At 38.4% G+C, this 26,015-nt stretch overlaps 1 protein-coding gene across 3 annotated transcripts in view; it reads right to left on the bottom strand.

The window, feature by feature from the left end:
• LOC121917424 (transmembrane protein 241-like) overlaps positions 1-26,015 on the bottom strand; it is a 47,745-nt gene that overhangs the window by 18,772 nt on the left and 2,958 nt on the right. The window contains exons 2-11 of one of the 3 annotated variants that reach the window (XM_042443375.1): positions 24,983-25,029; positions 20,421-20,498; positions 15,354-15,435; positions 10,487-10,564; positions 8,010-8,035; positions 6,575-6,626; positions 4,461-4,509; positions 3,874-3,919; positions 2,814-2,849; positions 259-293 (exon numbers count right to left, since the gene is read on the bottom strand). In XM_042443375.1, coding sequence (XP_042299309.1) covers positions 259-293; positions 2,814-2,849; positions 3,874-3,919; positions 4,461-4,509; positions 6,575-6,626; positions 8,010-8,035; positions 10,487-10,564; positions 15,354-15,435; positions 20,421-20,498; positions 24,983-25,029 — 529 coding nt within the window. The remainder of the gene's footprint in view (positions 1-258; positions 294-2,813; positions 2,850-3,873; positions 3,920-4,460; positions 4,510-6,574; positions 6,627-8,009; positions 8,036-10,486; positions 10,565-15,353; positions 15,436-20,420; positions 20,499-24,982; positions 25,030-26,015) is intronic. The other 2 variants (XM_042443376.1, XM_042443377.1) reach the window with 2 other exon arrangements.

Raw genomic sequence — 26,015 nt, 5'->3', positions numbered from 1 at the left:
GCCAGATGCACTGCTTTCAATAACTTCAAGACAGGGAAACAATCTACATTGATCTGGCTCTGCATACATAAGATAGCTACCTTCACTGAAATGAATCGGAGATTGTATACATACAGGTGACCCATGTGTGCATTTGAACACACACAGATCTACATATCATGTGAATGTATGAAGTAAACAGTACTGTACTTCTAATCAGCTCAGATGTGAAATAAACACATAGTACTAAAAGAGTTAGAATTATCTTTCCTTTTGTACCTGTTGGGTGGGATGCAAAAGCCAACATCACCATACTAAAAACAAAAAGAAGAAGTATAATATTACTCTTAATTCCTCAAGCAAAACCTACATCACTGTCATTGACTATGAGATGTGACGTTGCCATTTTAATACTTCAGCTCTCCTGCAATTTTGAATCAAAAGATAATTAGAAACATCTGCATGCAATTTTATTTTTAGAAATCATAAGCCTGACAATAACTCTTTCGGACACTGTAAACAGAAAATTTCTGAACATCTGTAGGATTTATGTGTGCACATTACAGAGTCACAAGCAGTAATATGATTGCCCAATTCCTTGCTGCAGAAGGCATATGCTTTCTCCCCTGGCAAAACTGTACTTGCTTCTCAGGTTAAGAGTTCTCACACTGCAGCCTGATTACTTTGGCCAATTACATCATAAACTGTTCAGAGTGCACTACTGCTCTATAATTAACTGTTAATGTATAACAAAGTCAAAATGATCTTATTAATAAAAGATCTTATAAATAAAAACAATTTTGTTGGCTCTTAGGGCTACAAATGATTAATGGGAATATAATGTCCTCCAGGTTGATGGTCATAGGGTGATAAGCAGACTGTAAAAGATATGCCTTCTAAAAAACAAAAATCAAATGTTATGCCAGAATAAAGACAAGCCTTGTATATTAAGAATATTTTGCATATTTTATTCTGCATCTTTTAATAATGGAAATGGACAAAGGCTTACTATTGGAAAAATCACAACACAGCTACTGTCTTTATAGCAGTTTCAGCAAGTGTTGCCCACAAATATTCATGTTCTCTCCTTGCAGCCATAAGGTTTAGATTGAAGTTTAGTATAACAAAAACTGGGGGGAAGGGAAAGAGCGGTTCTATTCTGAGGATAACAAAGTGTTCTCAGAATATAGATAGCCTTGACTGCAACAATATTACTTTTATCTTGAGCCTGACTCTATAACTGGATTTCACTGAACTCAATGGGAATTACTTCTGAACAGATACATAGACAATAGCATCATAGGCTACCTAAAGATCTGTATTACAGTTATTATTCCATACCATAACACATCCCAATGTTTCCAGTATTTGCATTATTTCTTCCCATTAGTGCTGCTTTGCTTTCTTTTTTTAAAAAAGATTTTATTTGCCAATAATAAAACACATATAAACATACATACATATTTAAGCATTCATAAAAAAATACATACATTACTCATACAATACTTATACACACAAAAACAGAAATGATACTCCAAACATAACACTAAAAACATGACTTCCAAGTGTTGTAGTTATTGCATATAAACGTTAGTGCTGCTTTGCTTTCAGGCATGTTAACATTGCCATGGGATTGCTATCTTGTTTGGAATAAATCTATGAAGCAAGTGTTGATCAAAGCCTGCAGACTAACAAAACAATTGTTAAGTTCGAATAATTGTAAAGAAACTATCCGTTCTTCCCACAGAGTCCTCTCTAGAATGTTCACATTCGAAAAAGCAATCAGACATTGAGCAAGATTCCCTTCTAATAAGTATGCATGGGGTATACATCTGTGTGAACAGGACTGGCCCTAGTCATTTTTCTGCCTGAAGTAAAGGATTAGATGGAAATCTTCTCAGTTCCATATACAAAAGCATACAGATCTTGGCAGCTGAATTTTACTTTAGTGCAATCAACCTGAAGGTCCTCCACTTATCAGAGTGGACTAATTCAGCAGGTGCAGTGAATGCTGTGCTTCATCTAACTTTGTCTTCCAAAAGAATAATAGGTGGAATGCGTTGTGGGCCTGTCCTGCATCCACAACTGCTCCTGGAGATGTTTGTAGTAAAATTGGTCCTGTTTGTGCAATAACAAAAGGTTGTTGTTGTTGTTGTTTTAAGAGATGGGCTGAGGAGCAGACAGTAGTGAGTGGGCCAACAATCAATGGAAAGCTGGAATCATATCGGAGGAACAAGGTACAGTGGTACCCCGGGATACGAAAGCACCGCGTTACGAAATTTCCGGGATACGAAAAAATTCTATAGGAAAAAACTGTTCCGGGTTACGTTTTTTTTTTCGGCTTACGAAAAAAATTTTTGGTGCTTTTCGGCGCTTTTTCGCACAAAATCGCGGCTTCCAGCGCTAGCGCCTATGGCTTTTTCGGCTAGCGAAAGATTTCGGGTTACGAAGGGCGCCGCGGAACAGATTATTTTCGTAACCCGGGGTACCACTGTACTTCTCTTCTGAAATCTAATGTGGGACAACAGATCTCTTGACAGATCTAAGAGAATATATGCTGCTTCCTGCAGCTTATGATCTACTTCAAGGATGGGAACTCTATAGCCCTCCAGATGTTAAAGGACATCTTCCAGCAGCCCCAGCCATCATAGTGCATGATGAGAATTTATGGGAGTTGCAGTTCAACATAATCTGGAAGGCTGCTTTCTGGTAACATTGTTGTATTGTATATTTGTAAATAAAACAAGTATTATCCCCCTGCTCCCCAAGTCTCCACTGAAAACCAAAACATGTCCCAGTTTTTTCATCATATACAGAAAGGATTTAATTTTTACCTGAATGCATAGTTTATATACTGTTGTTCTGAGATACTACAGAGAGAAAAACAGGAGTTATTTCAGGTGGAGAGAAGTTTAATGGCAGCATTTTCTACAATATTACAGCTAAGAATTCCATGTTTTAAAAAAATCCCACGAGTTATATGATGCCAATTGTCTGTGTGTGCGTGCGCATGCCCTCAAGTCTCTTGTTGACTTATGGAGACTCCCATGCATTTCATAGGGTTTTCGTAGGCAAGGAACAGTCAGCAGTTGTTTTGCCAGTTCTCCCCTCTACAATATAGTCTACAGCACCTAATATTTGTTTGCAGTCTCCCATCCAAGTACTAACTAGAACTGACCCTGCTTAGCATCCAAATCAGATGAGATCTAGTTACTTTGTTATGAATTAAAAGCTTTCATCTTGATTCAGAAAAAGCAATGGTATTTCAATTTCTTTCTTACTTATCTTTGTATTGGCAGCTCATGATTCTAGTATAGAAGCCCACTCACAGTTTAAAGACACCTCACACAACAGTGTAACCACTCTTGGTTGACTGCCATAAACCCACACTTATGTTGGATAGTCAGTCACAGCAGAATAACTCCATGTAGCCAGAAGACCCATTAGGAACCAATTTAGGGCAAATGTCCCATCATTTCTACACTGCTTTAAAAAGAAACTGCTGGAAGAATGCTTTCAGTTCCTTAAAATTACAAAACAAGCCTTCTAAAAATAATTCTGCATATATAATTCTGATGTTTTGTGAACAGATAGATTAGCCTGAATCCTGTTTGCTAGTTCTAAACAATGTAGACCCAGTTACTCAATTGCTGATTAGTGAGTCAACGCATAGGTAAATCCCATTTATTCAATAGGTCTCCTTTAGTTGGGACTAACAACAGGATTATTTCCCTCCTAAGTGAGCAGTCAGCAGTTCAGTGGTTCTGTAGGGCAGAAAAAGATTTCAGATGCTGCCAGAATTTTTTGGAGGCTGCCCTAAGCATCCCTCAGAATGTTGCTGTAACAGCATTCCTTTCCCCATCCTTACCTTAAATGCACACAAAAATACATTACCTTAGGGAACTAGGTGTCCATGACTTATGATACACTTTGTAAGCACCTGTGAATGAAATACAGTACATGAATCATATTGTGGTACACTGGGGAACAATTTAAATTTGCCCCAAAGTAGATTTTAGGAGCAATCTAGATTTGGTTGTCATTGTTGCTAAAATCTACTTTCTCTAGGAAAAAGCTACTTTGTGTTTCATTTTCTATTAATGTATTTATTTTTCTAAAAATTGATCAAAATTTCCTTTTCTAGTCATGTTCCCACTCTTTAATGCTCTTTACTCTCCAAAAATTTTTAGCGTGTTGATGTACCTATATTTGTTTAAGATTCCACTTTCAGGGTGTCACACAATTCAACACAAAACTGGATTCATTTATATGCCTTCAGAAAGAATGCATAATATAGCTTCTGTTCCAAGTGAAAGCAATGCAAACAGACTCTCCTTATACAATTTGCTGGCTATTGTACCAAGGGACAAAAGCCAAAAAACTGGGAACATCAGTCCAAAACCCTATTAAAATGAGTAACAGCTAGCTACATAGATGTCTGAAAGTTTATTTTTTTCATAATTAGTTTATTAAAAACTTACCAACAGATAGCACATGCATGAAAGCCCAAAAATAGCCATCTGTATCAAACTGCAAAATAAAATGTCAAGGTATAAAAAACATAAACAAGTCCTTCATAATGAGTTTCAAGAAATAATGAATGCAAGAACAAAATCTGGTAGAATGGATTATTGCTTTGTCTCAATTTCAATTTCCTTTATTTGTTACTTGGTGGCATGTCCTTTTTCTTGTGTTGCCAACAAGATAAATAAAATAAGGCATACACATATATTTCTGTATAACAATTAAAGAAAGAAGAGGTTAGCTCAATTCAAGACTGCTTTAAAATTATGTAACAGGTTTGGACAACATATGGCTTTCCAGCTATTGTTGGAACTGTAGTTCTTTCTCATCAGACCTGAAAAGCATAGCCAGAGGTGAGGGATCATGGCAGTTGTGGTCAGGGCTGCTGCTATAATAGGTCTAAGTGAAGCAAATGCCTTAAGTGGCAGAACACATAGCACCCAGATGTTTCGGGTTTTTTTTTTTTAGTATTCCCAAGGGTTCTGGGAGCCAAAGTACTGTGGAGAGGTGGAATGTGGAAATCACCTATACAAAGACAACTCCAAAACATCACTGTGCACTTCCTCCTCCTGTTTGAAAAGTGTACACAGGATACTGGAGGTACAACTGCTGCATTGTCATGTTCTTCATTCTCCCCCTTGCTTCTTTCTACAGCAAGGAGCACAGAAGTGCTGCCGCCACTGCCATCCATTTCCTCCTCTTATTCATCTAAGAGAGTGAATCTGGATGCAGACTGGTGATTCAATATCACTATGAGCCTTCTCCTTCTATGCTAAGCATGACTTAAGACTGCAATTGTATTTTAAACATTTGGTTAAACTATTATTAGTTTGTCTTTTCATGAGAAACATTCATAATAAAAGCAAAAAAAAAAAAAAAATCCAGAAAGTAATTTATTAAAACCAAAAATCCCCAAAAAACAACAAAGATTCAAAGCTAATTTACCAAAATGAGATAGGAAATTACACCTTTATTGCAGTAAGTAAGATGAGAAGCAGCAAGATAGAAGTGGTTTTTGGTTTACCTCTCCACATGTCCTTGAAGCACTGCCATTCTACTCCTGAGGGAGATGGTCACAAAACATGTCTTCTGTCGTACTGGAAAAAATCCTTTTGGAAAAAAAACATGCTTTTACGACCATCTCCCTCTGGAGAGAGAATGGAAGTGATACAACATCATGCAATAAGGTTCTTAGATGAATGGGAGATTGAGCCCAGTTATGGGGAGATGCAATGCATGGCAACAGAAAGACATCTAAGAGGAGAAATGAGGGGCCTTTCTAGAGTGCTATTTCTGTATTTGTTATACTTATATCCCACATTTTCTTCAAAGCGCTCCTCTCCATTTTCAGGGGCAGATTAGGCGGAGAGACAGGGAAAGTGAAGGTCACCCTGCAAGGTTCATGGCCAACTAGAGACTGGAATCTGGGTGTCCCTGCTTCTAATCCAATTTGCTGACAACCACATGCTTTGGAACACCAGTTGCTTAGAAAAGTGGGCATGGAAAGAAGTCCCAGTATTTACAGTGATTTAGAAGTAAGCCTTGCTGAATATAGTTCTCATTAGGGACAGACAGTATTGGGTTACATACCACATAAAATTAGTAAAATGTGCAATAATGGAGGGAGGTATAAAGTACAGAGAACTTCAAGAAGATCTACTGGTAAGCAATAATAGATGGAAATACAGCCAATGTTGTAAAAAAAATTGGAGGAGGGAATTCAGCTATAAAAGCATCCATACAAATAATGGTTTATCAGGGGAAAGGACTTTATCTCCCACGAAAGCCATTTACAGTATTTAATTGTTGTTTGTATATAAATGCCCAAAGCTGATTTTGATCAACAGTTTTCTATCATCTGCTATGGTACCCTGCTCTGTAGACTGTGTTTATTCCTCAGATTTCCATACTATTTTTCATTCTCAATAGTCAACAATCAAGTGAAAATATTCACCTATTGAACACCAGCTGGTGGAAAAGTTCAGCTAGGTGTGTTTCCTGGGTACAGCATACAAATGGTCTGGAGCTTTCACAGTATGTTCAGAGTTTGTTCTGACACCAACCAACCTACCTGTGGGTCATATAAGGGAAGGCAACCTGCTGCTACCAGAAGAATCAGCATTCTGTATTGAAGAAAAATGCCATGTGACTATTATGCATTGACATGCACTCTTAGTGGAATTACAAATACATTTTTGTAGGATTTAAAAATATAATTACTAATATTAATATTTCTCTCTTATGCTTCCGACAAGTACCTCAAAAATGCATAATAGTCCTTGTTCCTTCTTTATCTTCACCCACAGATGAAGAGATACCATGAGCCCTTTGTGGCCTGTGGTTCGTGGTCCATCTGGAGGTGGGCAACTATGCCCCTGCAGATGTTTTTAGCTTACAACTCCCATTAGTCACAGCTGGCACATTGATTGGCAAGATATTATGGGAGCCACAGTCCAAGAAATGTGGAGACCTAAAGTTGCCTATCCCATATCTATAGAATAACAGCATTAGCAATGGACTTCAATAACTATAGTGATGCAAAACTACTCTGAAATATTTTCTTAATTTATCTTCTTAAATCCTTTTAAATACAAAATTAAAAACGGTTTCATGTTTTCAATGTATTTTACTCAGTCACTATTTTATAATATCTTCTTAAAGTTCTACAGTGCACCCTCGTTTTATGTGGGTACACCTTACGCAGACCAGCATACGCTGGAACCCCACGCCAGAAGAAGCCTTGGCACATTCAGAAGGGGTAATGGTGCATGTGCCCATGGTGCGCGCACTGCGCACAACCACATGCACAAGCCCCATTATCGTCAATGAGGCTCGAACATACACAGAATTCCCCTTACGCGGGGGGGGGGGTTCCAGAATGGATCCCCATGTAAGGGAAGGGCCCATTGTATATGCCTAGGAGCAATGGCCCAAATCCAGTTGAATAGACCTACTGAATAAATTGCTGAACAGGAAGTCAACACTTAGATAGCTGTGATTCAAACGATACAAATTAACTGAGACTAGATATAGGCCAATCATCTTTTTGTCCAGTTTCTTTTAAACTCTTCCATATTTTTAAAAAATATAAACACAGAGCTAAAATTCTGTTTTTGGAACTTTGTTTATCCAAAAACTCAAAATTATTTGTAAATCCAAATAAAGAATATAAAATTCTGAGTCCTTTCAAAATTCTCAGAAAAAGAAATTTTACTGCAGTTAAAAAGAAGCCACTTGGGACTGCAGCAGCATCCCGCTTTGGAAGCTGGCCGTGTGGTCACCGTAGTCCTGGCACAATCAGGGCCATATGCTTCAGTCCTTTGTCTATGGAGCCAATCCAATTTTCTGCATAGCTTGATATTCATATTCAAAGCTTCTCTGCATTTAACTACTGATTACTTGTTTTGTGAAGAGCAGTTTCATAGCTGACTCAAGAACCAATTGTTCAGTTAGTCAAGAAGATAGACTTCTATGGATGTCTGTGAATCTTACACACTGAAACTTACCTACATATCTTTATGGCAGATATTTGCTGTGAAGAAAATAAAATGTTATTTGTATTTGATGTGCTTGGAGTTTTTCTTGTCTTATTTTGTTGTTTTAATATACACAGATGCTGGTGAAACGTCAGGAAGAAAATTTTCTAGAACATGGCCACATAGCCCGAAAACCTCACAAAAAACCATACAGTGGATCCTTGGTATCTGCTGGGGTCTGATTCCAGGACCCCTAATGGATACCAAAATCCATGGATGCTTAAATCCCATTAAATACAATGACATAGTAATATGGTTTCTCATGTTTAAAATAGCAAAATCAAGGTTTGCTTTTGGAAATTATATCTTTGGGGAATGTTTTCAAACTGTAGATGGTTAAATCAATGGAAAACTAATCTGTGGGTACAGAGGGCCAACAGTATTCCTGCATTACTCTGATGTCTGTAGAACAAGGGATGGATTAAAATGTTTTTTTTTAAAGTAAGTAAATGATAGATTTTATGTATCCAGATTTTCAATTATTTTCAAAATAGGTTCTCTGTTATTGTGGCACCTATAGTAAAACAGGTAACTCATCTTTAATTGCTTCTTAAATACAGCCTGTACAAGAATGAAAGGCAGTGAAATGAAATCCAAATAAAAGATATTATTTTATTTATTTACATAAACATTTATTATTCTCTTCCTTTTCTGTTGCTCTCAGGCAACATCCCGACACCAACTTCTTAGTTAAGTACTATAAAATACTGAATAAGAAGTGTTCTTGGGAAAGATAACTCAAGCACACTGTATTCAACACAAGAAACCAAATGTGGAGCCAGCATTCATCCTGCACCCATCCTTGTATGGCTATTATGTCCCCTCACCTTACTGTGGCACTAGCTTCCCTCACTCCTTTGTTAGAAGAGGATGAACATATGATGTTACTGCCAGGTTTTTGAAGATGCTCTTTCCCTTCCCAAGAGCATCTCCCAAGTTTCATATGTTTCAGCAATCTGATGAGAAGGTGATTGAAACTTTAGAACTGCCAAGAAAGACTGCTATGAAGTTTGTGGCTGTGGAACGGCTGTTCAGGGATCTGGATGGATGTTGCTGGTATAGTACTACCCGACCTTAATTTATATCTGCTTTCTTCCTTCCTAATCCATCCAAATGTCAGAAAATAAACAGAATTTTTAATTTTTTTAAAAATTCCTCTAATACAGAAAAGTACAGCTTGAAGGTGACATGCGGGGCTGCACCAAGACCATCAAGGTCCCAAAATATTGGGGGGGGGGGGGGGGGGAAAAAAAAAATATGTTTATCCTCCAAGTGTCCCCTAGAGGGCATGGGGGCAGTTTCACCATGTTTTGGCCCTTTGGACCATTTTAGGCTCAAGGAAGGTCCTTCTGTTAACAGGGAGTAACTGAAAAGTTGACTTTCAGATCATTTGCTGATGTAAAAAAGGCCTCTCCTAGGCCTAAAATGGCTGAAGGTGAGCTACAAAATGGCAAAATAGCCCCAAATATCATAGAGGGTATTTGAATTACATTTGGAGGAGCAAATCTATTTTTTGCAGGGGCTGTTGCCCTCTGAGGTTTCTTAAGGGATCAATGTGGCCTCCAGCCTCCAAGAGTCACCCACCTTTGCTCCACTGTAAAATGACCTGACAAAAGGTCTTTCCGGTGCATAGATTAACTGGGAAAATAAAATCTGGTTTATTAATGAACTAATCCAGGTCAAGACAGATTACACTTAATTCCCACTGAAATAAATGGGACTTAAATTAGACATGACTATCTCTTTATTCTATTTCAATGGGTCTTAAGGTGGTTTTGCCTCAACAGAAGGAGCTTCTATTTGCATAAATTCACACACATTCTTTTTACTGATCCTGCCTGGTCACTTAAGTCCCATTCCTGAAAATCTGCTCTTGATCCTTTCAAGAAGAACAGGATATGATACAAAGAGCTGTAGTAAGCAGGGCCAGAGCTTGAAAAAGTTAATTTTGGGGACTTTCAGATTTGCCCAGTTTGCAGAGCCATTAGCCATGCTGACTAGTAGGTTCTGGGAGTGATAGTCTAAAAAGAAATCTTTTCCAAGCTCTAAGTAGTATGATAACATAAACCTAGGAAGCCCTTTCACTAAGGAGCCACCAGCACAGGATACAACCCTTATTCTGGATCTAGATCAATGCTATTTCCCCCTAAACTTGATTTGACAAAAGCCTATTATTTATGGTTCCTTACAATGACAACCTGTATCATACAGATTCTCCTTCTTTCTCTCTTATGTACTCCAAAGTGCACACTCCTCCCAAAGAATAATTTATTATCACTGGACAAATAGTTCAATTTTCATTTCCAAGATGAACACATGTGATGGATTTCCTGTGGGTTTTTTTAAATGATTATTTAGCACAAATAAGAAAATATGGAATCTAATTTAATAATTTACAAAGCCTTGCTACAGGCTGCTTACATTACAAGAAATCAATTTTGCCATACCTCTTTCTGCACAAATGTTTCGATTCCATATGTTATAACTTCTGCAGCATTGTGTAAGGTAAGAAAGATAGGAATTGGCTGCCAGGAAAGAAAATGCGACCAATAAAATTAGCAACTTTTTTATTACTTACTCATTTTTCTATGAGGTAATACTAAAGACTAGGCATTTTCTTATGAACCTGCAGTATTATCACCCATAGACAGAAAGAAGCAGCATCGATATTTATGTCTACTTCTTAAAACTTTAAGATAATGAGAATTTAGGAAAGTACAGCAAGCAAAGAAATCAACTTCCTATTCTCATCTCGCTTTCTGGTACCTAACAACTGTACCTTTCAGTTGTCAGCATAACTACCGTGCTTTGCCCAGTATGGTATTTAGCACTGAGAGAATAGGGAAAACTTTCTTGTATGAAACAGAACCATAGAACTAGCAGTCACAACAAAATGCTGCAGTTGTTAAAAATACAACACTCAGCACTTTAAGAGTTAAAGGTATCTTATAGAGAGAAACAGTGACAGGTTTAAGTAGTTTTTAGTGACTCAAAGTTTCCTCATCTCTTATCCATTTGTGTCTAAGTCTTTGAGACTGTGGCCCGGAACAGAAGGGCCTTTCATGACGCTCTTGTCAAATCTAGCATGTGACGAGGGCGTAACAATTGTTACGTGGCACACTTGTTACGCAGCCACTGCAGCATAAAAAGAACCCGCTTTTCGAGGGTTCTTTTTCCGCTGGCGGGAATCCACGCGGTTTGGCAGCTGCGGCTTCCCTCCGGCAGAAAAACAGGCACCGGCAGGCTGCCCTCTTTGGATGGTCTGTACCACGCCTGTGATACTCTAAGGACCTTTCCATCTCTTCCTTTCTGCCTCCTTAATTATCCTATTTCTTCATCCACAGGTGTCACTGCTTCTCAATCAGAAATGCAATCACTCCATCCTATTCTCCTTCCTCCCTGGTAATACATTTCTCTTTCTCCACTCTTATCCCAAAAGGGAGTTGGTATTCTATAGTTCCTGAGCATGCATACTAATCATTAGGTTGTTTCATGAGTTCTCTTTGCCCCACTTGAAATTAATTGGTGAACATGTTTTTTGTTCTGCTCCAAATGTTGGGATTCCCTCTTAGAGTGATGTTAGCTAGGCATCAGCACACACAGTATGAACACTGAAGATAGAGGGAATGATATACTGCAGATTATGTCCTGAAAAATAAATTGGTTTATCACTCCAGAAATGTATCTGTGTCAAAAATGGAAAGAATATAGAAAATGTGACTATTAAAGTGTAAAACTGGGGAGGAAATCAGGTAGCCCTCCAAATGTTGCAGACTGAAATCCCCAGCATCATTCACCATTAGCAATTACTAGAGCTGCTAGTACTTGCAGTCCAATTTCATTTTGCGAGGCTTCATGATTTAGACAAAATTTAGACTCTAGCACAGAGATAGGCAGAGTTTTGTGCCCCCCAGGGTAAAAAAAAAAGCCTCCAAATGAGGCATATATATGGGTATATGGAAGATACTTCCACCACCTTGTCTGAATCCTCCAAGGGTAAAAGCAAAATCTGTGATTTTTTTCAAATACATTCTTGCCCAGAAATGCCCTCTAGGGGACCTGGGAGACATTTCTATCGCATCCCGTCCCCTGACCAATTTAGGTCCCATAAGCCTTTTTTGAACATGTGAACAATGTGACTTCCACTCACTTTCTGTTGTGGACCTGTGCTTGGTCCTAAATGGTGCAAGAAGGCCCAAAAACATGGTCTCCTGGGGGACCAATGTAGTCCCCTAGCCTTCCATTCTTACTCTAGGACAACAGTTTTCAGGCATACAATGCATAGTGCAACTGCTCACATGTCTATTTTGAAATATGTCACGAAACAAAGGGCTGTGTTGCTACATTTTGCTCTATAAATACTTTTGAAATTTAAAAAGCTGGATATTTAAATATTTATATCTCCTTCATATTCCCTCTTCAGTCACTGACTGAAGGGTGATGGAGCACACAGAAAAGTGGCATATAGAAGAGGGTTTTACCGCTGGATTTGGCCTTCAGGACACAGATTGTCCATTCAATTTCTAAATTATCTTGTAAGAAAAACACTCAAGGCATGTCCCAGACAAACAGTTTTATATAAAATTGAATACTTGGATTATGGCAATACTTTTATTAGATATCAGGGAATCTTCTTTTAAATTCTTCTTCAAAATTCAATTTTAGATTTTTTTCTTTTGTATAAACAACCTTCTATTCTTTCAATTTTTTCCCTGATAACATTTATATTACAAAAGTAACATATGGCTAGGCATTAACAAACTGCTTGGATCTAAGAGTACAGTAGCTATATAAGGTTCTTTTTAAATATGTAAGAACTTGCGAAAAACAGTTTTAAACAAACAATGAGACAAACCAGATGTAAAGACAGCAAGTTAATTTCACCAGGATCAAAACAAAAACCTAATTTCATTGTTGGGCTGCTTTCCATTTCTTCTTCTGCTGAGTGAAAAAGTTAAAAGGAGACCAGCATCTAACATAGGCCTATTATGCTAGAGCACAATAATCGGAAACTCAAAAAACAATGGTTTCCTAGGAAAGCTGACACCAGACTTTACATTCTTCCTTTTCTGCAGACACATTAACACACACAACAACCGTTGTGCTATTGGCTCTTACTTGAGCTAAGAGAAATGTGTTCTCCTGCCAACAATGGCTCCAGATTGCCTAGTTCTGCTAACCTTCACCAGATGTTAACTATCTTTGGTTATATTTTTGTAGTTTTAGTCTTTTATAAAGGAAAGCACAGTATATTGGGCTTGCCAGGTAGGAGGGGAAAGTTCTCGTCTCTTCAGTCCCATTCTCCCACCAATACATTTTAAGCTTCATGATAAAGGCTATGAAAATTCCATTCAGCTCCAAAACTAGATTCTGGAGGAAGGAAAAGAAATAGGCAGGCAGACACAGACACATAGAGCTAAGGAGGAACAAGTCCAACAGACAGTAGCCTGGTTGGGATAGAACGTTTAGCCAGTTTTATGATTCTTCCTGATTAAGAACAATCACACTGGATTAGAACAAAGGCCTATCTAACGTTTTATTTACACAGTGGTCCATCAGTTTCCTATGGGAAGCCTGCCAGCAGTACATGAAGGAAACAGCATCATCCTTCTAAAATCACCTAGCAATTGAAATACAGAAGTATATTGCCTCTGGTACTGGAGGTGTTATATAGACATCCTAACTAGAAGCCAGTGATGTCCTTAACCTCCTTGAAGTTATCCAGAACCCCTTTAAACCCACTCAGTTTGCGAGCTGTGTGGTTCTATTTTTTGTCACCTCCCCCCATAAATGCACACCACACCACCTGTGACCTCCAATTATCTCCCTCTTCCTGCTCAGATGCCATTCCATTGGACGCCTGCACACAGTTGCACATTTGATGCATCGCTTGTACAGTGCCTTGATGCATTGTTGTACCAAGTGATACATTTGCAAAGCACAATTATGGAAGCCCCCATACATGCCCCCTTCATTCCATGCCCCCCGGTTGGACTGTCTTGTTTGTGTATGATGTAGTTACATCCATTGCATTATTTGCTATTGTGTTTTTGCTTTGCCGCAGTTCCGTACTGGTGCCAGGCGATGGTGTATATTAAGTTGGAGTATCCCAGCTTCTTTTTGCTCTGGTTTTTAGCCTTAGAGCGCGGCTTCCATTTGCTTTCCACCTGGTTTCACCTTGTGCTTCGTCTAAACATCCCACCATCAAAGAGGTTACAAGCCGCTTTATTTGGCCAGTGTGGACTACCACATGGTTACATCCTGTGGAATCCCAGGATTTGTTCTTTGGTGAGGTGTTCAGCCTGCTCTATCAGAGAATTCTGGTACCTCACCAAACTACAAATTCCATATATCACTGATATAGTTGTGACATAAACAACTAGCAAAATTAAAATGATACATTTAAATTACAGTATCATAGGCACACAATAAATGCATTTACATATACTGTACAGAGTTTTATGAGGTTAAAGTGAAATTTTGGTAAAACATGGTGTTTGCAAATAAAATTCTATTTAGAATCATAGAATCATAGAATCATAGAATTGGAAGTTGAAAAAATAAATGTCTAATTTTTAAATTCAAATTAAAAAAAAAAACACCAGGGGCCTATACTTTCTCTTCCCACTGAGCCCCATTTCTTCAGCATTTTAAAGAGATACAGGTGACTGCCACAGCTCATTTCTGCCTAAAGGCAGATGTTTGAGGAACATTGGTGTCACTTCTGTTAGGGTGCCATCTGGTGTGGTCTGCACTTCCCACACACCCCTAGTGACACCACTGATCTAGCCTACTTGCTTTTAAACAGAAGAAGGATGCACAGCAATGTGGAGGATGAGCCCTGGTGCCACAGCAACTCAGAAGAAAGGATAAAGCAACTAAGTACAATAAATCCACAGACCTCCTAGAGACTCCTTGCAGGTTGCAGCAACAAATCAATTAAGACTTGAAAATGGTAGTAAGCTGTTGCTCTCCAGCTAGCTAGAGATTTGTACACAGTCCTTTCCCCTTGCCTGGAGATGAGCCCACCAAACTGGAGAATTTGCATCTTTGTCTCCCACCTAGAGATGACTCACACAAACTGAAGGTTCTGGGCCAGGCCTGGAGATCTGGCAACTGCATCCTCTAAGTTGATACTGCATAAAGACTCCAGAAGTATTTGGAAGTTTGCAAATTACATTCACGACTAAGTCAATGATTTTACCCTTAGCATGCAATTTGTGGTTTAAAAAACAAACCTGTTAGCACGGACAATAAAAAGGCATGTCAGACAATAAAAAGGCATGTCGGACCCAACTTATATCTATATCTTACCAATCTGGATAAGGCCCTGGAACCTGAATAAATAATGCCCACAAAAAGTGCAGAAGCTGGAAGCCATGATAGAACTTCAGACCTATAAAAACAAATTGATCTTGCAGTTAGAACAGTTACATTCCCACGCCCAGAAAAATGCCTTCAAGTTGTCTTTTAGCTTATGGCAGCTCCATGAATTTTATAGGGTTTTCTTAGGTGAAATACTCATAGGTGGTTTTGCCAGTTCATTTATCTGAAATATAGCCTGCAGCACCACACCAGGTACTAACCAGGGTTGACCCTGTTTGGCTTCCAAGACCGACAGGATCTGGTACCTTTGTATTTACACCCTACATTGAAACTACCAACCTCTAATGATAGGCTGCAATCCTACACACAGTAACAGAAAAGAAGTGCCATTGAATTCAGTAGGGCTTACTTCTGAGTAGAGTGTATATGTAAAGAATTATTGAGTTTTATTGGTCATTCATGCTGTTGAATGAATACCTAGGGTAATCTTTTTAAAAAGCAGGAATCTCTTCCTGCTTAACTTGCACTGAAATTACCCAAACCAATTGATTAAGTGTGTATCCTATAATACTTTTTAAGGCCACTGGTCATAGTGGAAACTTATCTGAATCAACCGGGCATCTACTGTAATTCCACTGCAGCTAACTTGAAATCATATGGCTACTCAAAACAAGCAATGCAATTTTAGCTTCAGTAACAGTGGAAAAATAAAGCTGCAGAGCCTGAGAACTAGATCTTTGTACAGAAAACAGAGATCACTGACCACAATGTGAAGTATTAGGAATCCCTGAAATTCTAGCATGTCCAATACCAAATGTAGTGGAAAGGGCCATTAGAACTGTTCCCATGAAGTAACTGCACAAAAGGGCTCCTTTTTTCAGTGCTGGAAAAAAATGTCTAACGACAGGAAATACTTGAATACCAATCATCACTATCATATATCAAGCCAAACACAGATCAGACTCAGAGCCTGTTATGCTTATGGCACAGTTTGAAATATTTCTTCACACGTAGGAAGAAATACACCACTTAAGTGAAAAGGATGAGAAACTGCACCACACTCCACTTACAGTTGGCCCTCTGTATCCATGGATTTTTTTATCCATGGATTCAAGCATTCACAGAGTGAAAATATTCCAAAAAGTATAAATTCCAAGTATAAATTTTATATGAGGCGCCATTTTACTATGTCATTGTATTTAATGGGACTTGAGTATTCACAGATTCTGGTATTCACGAGGGATCCTGAAACCAAACCCCAGCAGATATCAAGGGCCCATTGTATTAATTTGCACAGCACTCTTTATTTATTTCTTACACTTCCACCCCCTCCCCTCCATTTCTTGCAATGAGGTCAAGGCAGTGGATGTAGCTCTCCTTTTCTCCACATTATCCTAACCACCTTGAGCAGTAGGACAGGGAGAGAGGTTCATAGTTTGGTGGACACTACAGCTTGAATCATCAAATTCCAAGAAATATTATTGTCATTATTATTATTATTGAAATATTTATATCCCACCCCATTTCCCAGGATTTCAGACTAGTGTACAAGTATAGTGGGTCCTTGGTATCTAATGGGGTTTGATTCCAGGACTCTCTGTAGATGCCATACTCTATGGATACTCAAGTCACATTAAATACAAAAACATAGTAAAATGGTGTCTCTTGTGTAAAATGACAAAATCAGGGTTTACTTTTGGAAATTTATGTATTTTTAAAAATATTTTCAAGCCATGGATGGTTGAATCTGTGCATAAGGAATCCGTGGATACCATGGGGCTGACTGAAAAGTGAATTAATCAATTTTTAAATACAATTTAAAACAATAAAAATAATCTATACAGACTAAAAGCACACTTTATAAACTACATAGATTGTAACATCATCATCCTGCAATAAACAGATCTGAGGGTACAGAAATGGTGAATACTGTACTAATGATGAGATAATTTTGAGAAGATATGAGGTAGATTTAATTTAAAATTTAAAATCTTAAAGTCCCTCTAGGTCTAAATGAATATCTTGACTTTTTCTACCCCTATATATTTCCTCTGAGTTTTTCTACAGTCACATTTTCTTAAACCAGGTTACACTGATGTGTCCTTGAACTTTATCTAGCTAACCCATTTTTCTGACAATATGCCGACACACACAAACCTTTAGCCATAATTCATGTTTCTTTTTTTATTCAGTAAATGGTACGTGAGTTTCAACTCCAGAAATTTCTGGAATTAAATTTCAAGTACCATTAGGCATATGGATGCGGCATTGACGCTTGAAGCTCAACTTGTCCAAAACAGAGCTTCTTGTTTTTCCACCTAAGTCTACTCTTCAATGCTACTTTTCTGTTTCTGTTGATGATATTTCTATTTGACCAGTCCAGGAAGCTCGTAGTCTTGGTTTTATTTTTGATTCTTTTTATACAATATTGCCAAAATCTGACCATTTTTCTCTGCCTCTACTGCCAAGATTCTGGTCCATGCCCTAGTGGTATCACGACTTGATTTCTGTAACATCCTTCTGGCTGGGCTTCCTCTTTCTCACTTCCACCTTAATTTCTGTCCAGCGTTCAGCTGCACACATTATTACATCTGCCCACTGCTCTCACCATATCTCACAGAATCATAGAATCCTAGAGCTGAAAGAGACCAGATAAACCAGAGATGCCAGATAAACTAGCTATGCCTTTCACATAAAGCCTTCATATAGGAGCAACACACTAGCTGAAGAATCTGTTGTTGTGCCCTGGCTGTAGAATATCCTTCCTTTGGAGGTCTGATTGCTGCTGATCCTGACTTCATTTCAGTATCAACATTAAAATAGTATTCTAATTAAAACATGTGGACTCATCCAAATCTGTACATCAGGTATGGGGAAAGTACAGGCCAAAGGCAGCCCATTTATATGGACCCATCTCCAGAAATTGCCAAACCCCCTTTCCAATAATAATAATAATAATAATAATAATATTCCAAGGCAATATTTGAGTGATGTTCATCTGAAAATGCTCCCAAACTGCACACAAACATGGTTTCAACTCATCACCCAAGAGGCTCTCTACAGCCTCAGACCCCTAAAAATGGCTACAACTGTTGAAAAATGTATAAAATGGTATCCGGAAATGGCATTCTGATGTGCCCAGGAAGCACGGGCCCTTGCAGGAGATAACTGGCCTGTTCCTCCTATGAAGTGACCTATCTCTGCTTTGCATCATCATAGTTTTAAAAGTGTTTTAACTTGTTAATTAAGATATTCTTTGACTGTTCCAAATCTTTACTACCTTAAATTGTTTTAAATATTTTAAAGTGGTTTTAATTATTGTTGTTGTGTGCCTTCAAGTAGTTTCCAACTTCACTCACCCTGAAATCATATGATATAGGGCATGATACAAATATTTCAATAAATAATTAAAAAATAACCTATTTCTTCCATACTTTGGTAATATCTCATATGGACTACTGAAATATATTTTACATGGAGCTTCTTTTGAAGGTGATTTGCAATTTGCAGCCTGTACAGAAATTTAATGTCTTTTTCTGACAATTCCATCTCAGATGTATTATCTGAACAGGGCTCAGAAGCAAACAGAAAAAACTGCTAATGTTAACTTTTAAACATACTACAGCCTAAAAACACTAAGCAGTCCTCTGGGACTCTTGATTGTCAGACATGCTGTGCTTTGATTCCCATCTTTTAATAATCAACATAGGTATAGAGCTGGGAATTATGTTTTCTTGGTTAGCCTGACATCTAGTGGAGTTTTGAACAACTCCAATAACAGATAAAAATTATCGAAGCTATGAAACACTGCTTCTTTTCTGAACAAGAAAATCTGGATGCCTCCTTCTGGCTCACTTTTTTTAAAAGCCCTCTTTTGTGTCTAAATTAACCCAGAGGGGGCTAAAAATGTGGTGCAATTTACCCCCAGATCACTTAGGGGGCATTGGAGGACACCCAAGGTAAAAAAAACAAATCAATCAAAATATTGTAGCTGGGAGATGTAGCATTCCGAGGTCCTTCAGAAACTGTGGCCCCTTAACAGTTGCTGAATCAAGTATTAGGGGTAACAAGAACAAGTGTTGTATACATACAGTCAGCCCTTGATATCCAACTGCAATTTGATTCCAAGACTCTTTGTGGATACCAAAATCCATGGATGCACAAATACCATTATATACAATGGGGTAGTAAAATGGTGCATCCCTTATATGAAATCACAAAATCAAGATATGATATGCTTTCTTTATTTATGTATGTGAATATTTTCAAGCCATGGATAGTTCTCTGGATGCAGAATCTGTGGATACAAAGGGTCAAGTGTATACAGTATGCATTAGGGTAACAAGAACAGAAGTTCATATTAAACATTTACCACAAAGTGCCTATTTGGGGTCCATTTGCACCATATGAATACATGAAACAACTTCTTTTGCCATAAAGCCATGTTTTATCAAGTAATTTTACTTGCTGTTGGGAAACTTTAAACCAAAGTACTGACAGTAACTGGAGATTTACTTTTCTTGTTTAAACATCAGAGTATATTTCCCCACAAGCAACCAAATATTCCTTCAAACATTAAAAAAAATACTGTTCATTATTGGGAAGAGTTATTAGAAGGCTGAGTGTTGATCTTAGGCACTTCTAAAAATGAAAAATTTACAGTTTGAAACTGCATCTGATACAAAATGCTAAGATATTTGCTTTTGGCATTTGGTAAATGAAATTATCTGCCATACTGATACACAATAGGATGAGAGTGGAAAGAAATGTATATGCACACAGAAAATTGGTGAAACTGCATGCTATCGTATGATCATGAAATATCTATATGTATGGTGTAAAAACATTAAGGAAAGATTCCAGTTACAATAGGCATGTAAAATATTTGTCTGGATTTTAAAAAGTATCTAATTTTGATGTTTTTGCAACATTAAGAGAAACATACACAAATGTGTACAAAACAGAATCTGTGATAAGGTGACAGTTGATATTAATAAGAATTCCACAGCACACTAAGCAGAACTGTATCTTTCTGATTTTGCCATTTCATCACACCTTGAGCTGATGCAAATTTCCACCCAGCCGATCTTCCAGGAAATGTGTAGGAGAAATCCACCTACTAGTGTCTGCCATCTGAAATTGAAACATGCAATAATCACTTTCCCACTCTGAACTGAAGCAATTAACCTAGCCTAGGTTAATCATTGTTAATCATACTGTAGCTTCTTTCAGAAGATATAGTCAGCCTGATTATATGGCACTTTAAGTCACTGGGAATGCAATATAAACATCAACAAAATCTAATTGGCAGTGGGAATTGCTATAGCTCAATTTGGTGGCAAGCCACATACTTTGCATATAGTATAGATAATAGAAAACTATGGTCTGAGAAAGCAGCTTTCTATACTCTTTATGCTCCTTAACAGCATGCAACTTCAGCTGCTTCAGAGGCGGTAGTAGACATATCTTACTATAGCCAAAGTTGTGGATGAAATGGAGAAAAACCACCAAACTATGTGTTACAAGAATCTTGAATATCAGATCTATCTCACTTGCTACAAGGTCAAGGGAGCAGAGCCTTTTCTCTTTATTCAAAGCCATTTTCACAAGTGTTACTGAAAACACTTTGATCTAAACCTGGTTCTTAATTTCAAGTAGAATAGATTTATTGAATCAATCAGAACTCAGTAAGTAAATGTTTTCCATTAGCTGAATGGGTCTACTCTAAGTGGGACTAACAATTTGATTTAGGTCTTTGGTATTTCCACCAATTTGCAACCTAACTTCGGCTCTACAATTAATTTGAAGAATCTGGTATAAAACTATGTGTGTCAGAAAAAAGCAGTATGCACTTGTTGAGTGGCCCTTAGCAAACCACTGTTGTGGGTCAGGACTATCTTAATCCTCACACATACAGTAGACCTGCCATATGGGCAATTTTGACCATTCACAGACCACGCTCCATATTATTCAGTGGAGGTGACATGAACAAGCACACGCTGAAGCGTGCGTGTTCACGTCACCACTACTGAATAATATAGGGCAACAATATCTGTGGGGGTTTTTGCATCATCAGAACTGAACACTTGCCAAGACAGAGGTTCCTTTCTAATATTTTTATTAAGCTGCACCAGAAGGAGAGGAGATAATCAGGGCTTTCATTCACTATACTGAGATGCCAAATCAGTTTAGCTGCTCCTCTTTGTGAATTATGCTGTAATTGTAACAAATGGTCACTGAGTTTGCTTCTTCCCTTGCATGCGCGCGCACACACGCACACACACTTCTCCAACACAATGGGACTTTTTAGATTGTAAACCTGCTGCCAAGGACAGTTCCTCTTGTTGTGTACCCATTCTAAGAGTTTTTTCAGCTGAAGAACAAAAACAGATAAAACAAATATATAGTATAGTATAGTATAGTATAGTACAGGACAACACAAGGTAATGTAATGATTATAATAAGATTGTACTGGTTAAGCGACACAGAGGAATAGAGATACTTAAGTATCAAGAAAGGTAGGCATATGAGAGGAAAGAACAAGCAAATGAACACACTCACAGGAAAATCTTGGGAATGTTTTTTTTTAACTACAACTCCTAAAATCTCCTAATTAGTACATCCCTTGACTATGAAAGGCTTCTGGAAATTGTAGCCCAAATATTAATTTCCCTAAGATCGGTTTATAGCAGAAAACCTATAAAGCTGTTGGATGAAAAATTAAATCAAAACGAACATACCAAAAATCCAAAAGGAGTGGGAAGGAAGACAGGTCCACCTCTGTCACACTGCTGAGAGGTTCCCCTCCAGCTTCCAGGTGCTACTGTTATGACCGCAGAGGAGGAAGAGCAACCACGAACACATCCCCATTGTCCTGGGAATCAGCTGCTCATTAATTTCCATCTCTTGCTTGTCCACTCCCTTTTCCATGTGGGACATAATTTAGTTAGATTGTAAGGCTAAGAGCAGAGATTGTCAAATTAATTATTTATAACTGCTCTAGGTACCTTTTGGATTGAAGGGCATATATGAATGCTTCAGATAAAATGAAAACACTAGTCCCTACTGAATCAGAGGAAAGGCCCATCCATTCTAGCAGCCTGTGCCCCACCACCACCAACTAGATGGCTTGGAAGCCAGCTAGAAGGATTTGAGGTACAAGCCCTCCTTGCACCACATAGACCAGTTGTCATAACCACAAAGAAGGACAAGGCTCCACAAAATGTAGAGCATTCAAGAAAAATATAGGACATGACCAAATAAAAGTTTAAAACACTAATATTAAAGTAAATTCATGCTTCTTTGTCATGCTCAAAATGGAGGACATTTTGAACTTCCTCCTGGACTGAAGGTTGAAACTGAGGACATGTCCTGGAAAAGGAGGGTGTCTGGTCACCCTGCCCTGCACTATTGTGTTGTTGCTGTGTGCCTTCAATTCATTTCCAACTTATGGTGATCCTAAAGCAAATCCATTGTGGTTTTTGACAAGATTTGTTCAGAGGGGGTTGTTCTTGCCTTACTCTGAGTCTGGGAGTGTGCAAGCAATCACTGATACATTAACATGTATTAAATTTTCCCAGTCTTCTTTTTATAGCCATCATCACATTTTGTGATGGTGAATTTCACATACTAAAACTTTTAAAACTGTTCTGTTTGAATTGTTTAACACCAGTCATCTATCTTGTGCACACAGACCCCAAGCAATACCTTTAATTCTCACTTAACTACACTTGCTCCTTGGAACCCACAAGGGATCCATTCTGGACACACACATCCCTGTGAGTTCCAAATCCAACACATATTCAAGCCCCATAGGCTTGAATGGGGTGCGTGCACTGGGATTAATGGTAGTCTCCCCTCCATAGATTTTCAAGTCCACAGATCTCAAGTCCGCAGACTTGGAGGGGTGACTGTACTTCCTGTGGTGTTTTGGGGAAGATCCCACAGTGTACTAGGGGACTGGTCTGCTATTAGATGGTAAGAAAAAAATACTACATACTGAACATTTAAGCCACACACATATCAATACAGTGGGCTCTTGCTATCTGCTGGGGTTTGGTTCCAGGACCCACTGCATATACCAAAATACATGTTCAAGTCCCATTATATCCAGTGGCATAGTAAAGTGTAGTCCCTTATATAAAATGGCAAAATCAATATTTGTTTTTAGGAATCAGATACACATTTTCAAGCCATGAATGATTGAATCTGTGGATCCAGAATCTATAGATGCGGAAAGCCAACTATACATGCAAAGGACAGTACTCCACTCTTATCTGTGGGGATACATTCCAAGACCTTTTGCAACGGATGCCTGAAGCTACAGAGAGTACCAAACCCTATACTGGCAATGTTTTTGGATCACAACTGACTGCAGGTAACTGAAACCGCAGAAAGCAAAACAACAGATAACGGTGGGCTACTGTATCTGCTTTTATTAAAACTCTGACTGTTCAAAAAGAAAAAAAAACCACTTGTGTTAATTATGAAAGATCACACCTTACTGGCTGGAGGATTCTGGGAGTTATACAACCTTTTCCAAGTTCTTTGAAAAATGTTTGTACGTGCCTTGAAAGCTGCCTGTTGACTTATGGTGATCTCATGAATTTCATAGGCAAAGAATACTCAGAACTGGTTTTGCCAGTTCCTTCCTCTGAACTATAGCCACAGCATCTGGTACCTGTTGCCAGTGTCCCATCCAAGTACTAGCCAGGGCTGACTGTGTTTTAGCTTCAAACATCAGATGGGATCTGGTATCTTTACAAAATTTAGGCAAATATTCATATTTAATACTGCTATATATTAAGAAACGTGAGACTAGTCTTACTTGATTTACCAGACTATGGTCCAAAACACACTGCAGAAATAATCCAGTATGAGACCACTTTAACTGCCCTGGTTCAGTGCTAGGGAATCCTGGGCATTGTAGTTTATTGTGGCACCAGGGCTCTCTGAGAGAGAAGACTAAATGTCTCACAAAACTACAGTTCCCAGAATCACCTAGCACTGAGCCAGGGCAGTTAAAGCAGTCTAAAACTGGATTGTTTCTGCAGTGTGTTTTTGACCTATGCAATACCGTCTTGAGACCACAATCTACAATAACAAGAACTCAGTGAGCTTCTTTTGTAATTGCTTGACAGTGATTCTGAAGAGCTGATGAATGTTCCCTCAATAGGATCTAGTAGAATTCATTGGTGTCCTTGGCCAAAATCCAACTGCCAGTCTTAACAAAAATAGAACCGGTTTATCAGTGAGATTAATATAAGTGGTGACTTACTATCCAGCTATTGATTCAGTGAATCTACTCTACATTTCAGTAATAATTAGATTTAGATTCTTGGTTTAATGGGCAGGCTATTAGAAAATTATACACCCCTTTTCCCCTTAGCTAAAGAGAGGAGGCTGGTGGAAGATGTGTTCATATGGATCAGCAGTTTTGGACACACAAGAAGGGAGTGATGAAAGCAGAAGTAGGAAGCATGTAGCAGAACAAAATATAAAACTGTATCTAGGTGAAAGAAAATGGAAGTTATATGTAATACTGTACTAACAGTAATATCCTGATTAAGATTCTCTCTCTCTATTTTTTAAAAGAATAGTTTTAAAATTATACTTACCCTTGGAAAAGGGTAGGGTAGGTGAATTTCAGGACAGACAAGACATACTGGAAAACAAATATCAAGTTAGAGGACATTGCTTACCCAAAATACACACAAACATACAGGTAGCAGGTGGGAAAGTATAGTAACTCTTACAGGAAAATTCACCAAGGGACTGTACAGATTGCCTCTAAGGAGCAACAGAAGGCCGCCCCTTTCTTGGCTGCATCGGGGCCGCGACAACCTCACACCGCGGCCCCGATCTGGCCTCTGGAGGCCGCAAAAAGGAGATGCAAAAAAGGCTCCTTTTTGCGCCATCCAAGGGGTGCCACAGCAATGACGGCACGGCTTTATGATGCCCCTTCAGTGCACGCCATCATGGCACCATGGGGGCAGAGTCAGGGCATCCAGTGTCACCACACTGCTCCCTGACTCTGGCCACAGACCAGTGCTTTCTGCTGGTCTGTATAGGGCCTACGTTGTACTGATAGCATTCTATTTAGGTTAAAGACCTCCTCTTGGTACAGGGGCGGGCAAACCATGCAACTCCTAGAGCTAGTATGGCACAGTGGTTTGAGCATTGGACTACGACTCTGGTGACCAGGGTTCAATTCCCAGCTCGGCCATGAAACCCACTTGGACAAGTCACACTCTCTCATCCTCAGGGGATGGCAAAGGCAAACCTCCTCTGAACAAATCTTGCCAAGAAAACCCCGTGATAGGTTGTTTTGCCTTAGGATAACCATAAGTCATCAAAGACATGAAGGCACACAAACCACACTGCCTCTTGTACTGGAGGTAAAATATAGTCATCATGACTAGTAACTACTGATAGCCTTATCCTCAATTAATTTATCTGTTCCCCTTTGAAAGCTACTGTATTCAAGTTGACAGTCATGACTAAATCTTATACAGTAGTAGTGAATTCAACAGTTTAACTGTACAGCACTGTGTAAACTATACAGTACTGTGCAAATTTACAGCACTTTATAAATAAAATATAATAATAATAATAATAATAATAATAATAATAATAATAATAATAATAATA

Source organism: Sceloporus undulatus, unplaced genomic scaffold (genome assembly GCF_019175285.1).
Source record: "Sceloporus undulatus isolate JIND9_A2432 ecotype Alabama unplaced genomic scaffold, SceUnd_v1.1 scaffold_17, whole genome shotgun sequence".
Lineage (NCBI taxonomy): Eukaryota > Metazoa > Chordata > Lepidosauria > Squamata > Phrynosomatidae > Sceloporus > Sceloporus undulatus.
Note: the sequence above shows the minus strand (reverse complement) of the source record. Positions and strands in the feature narration are given on the sequence as shown.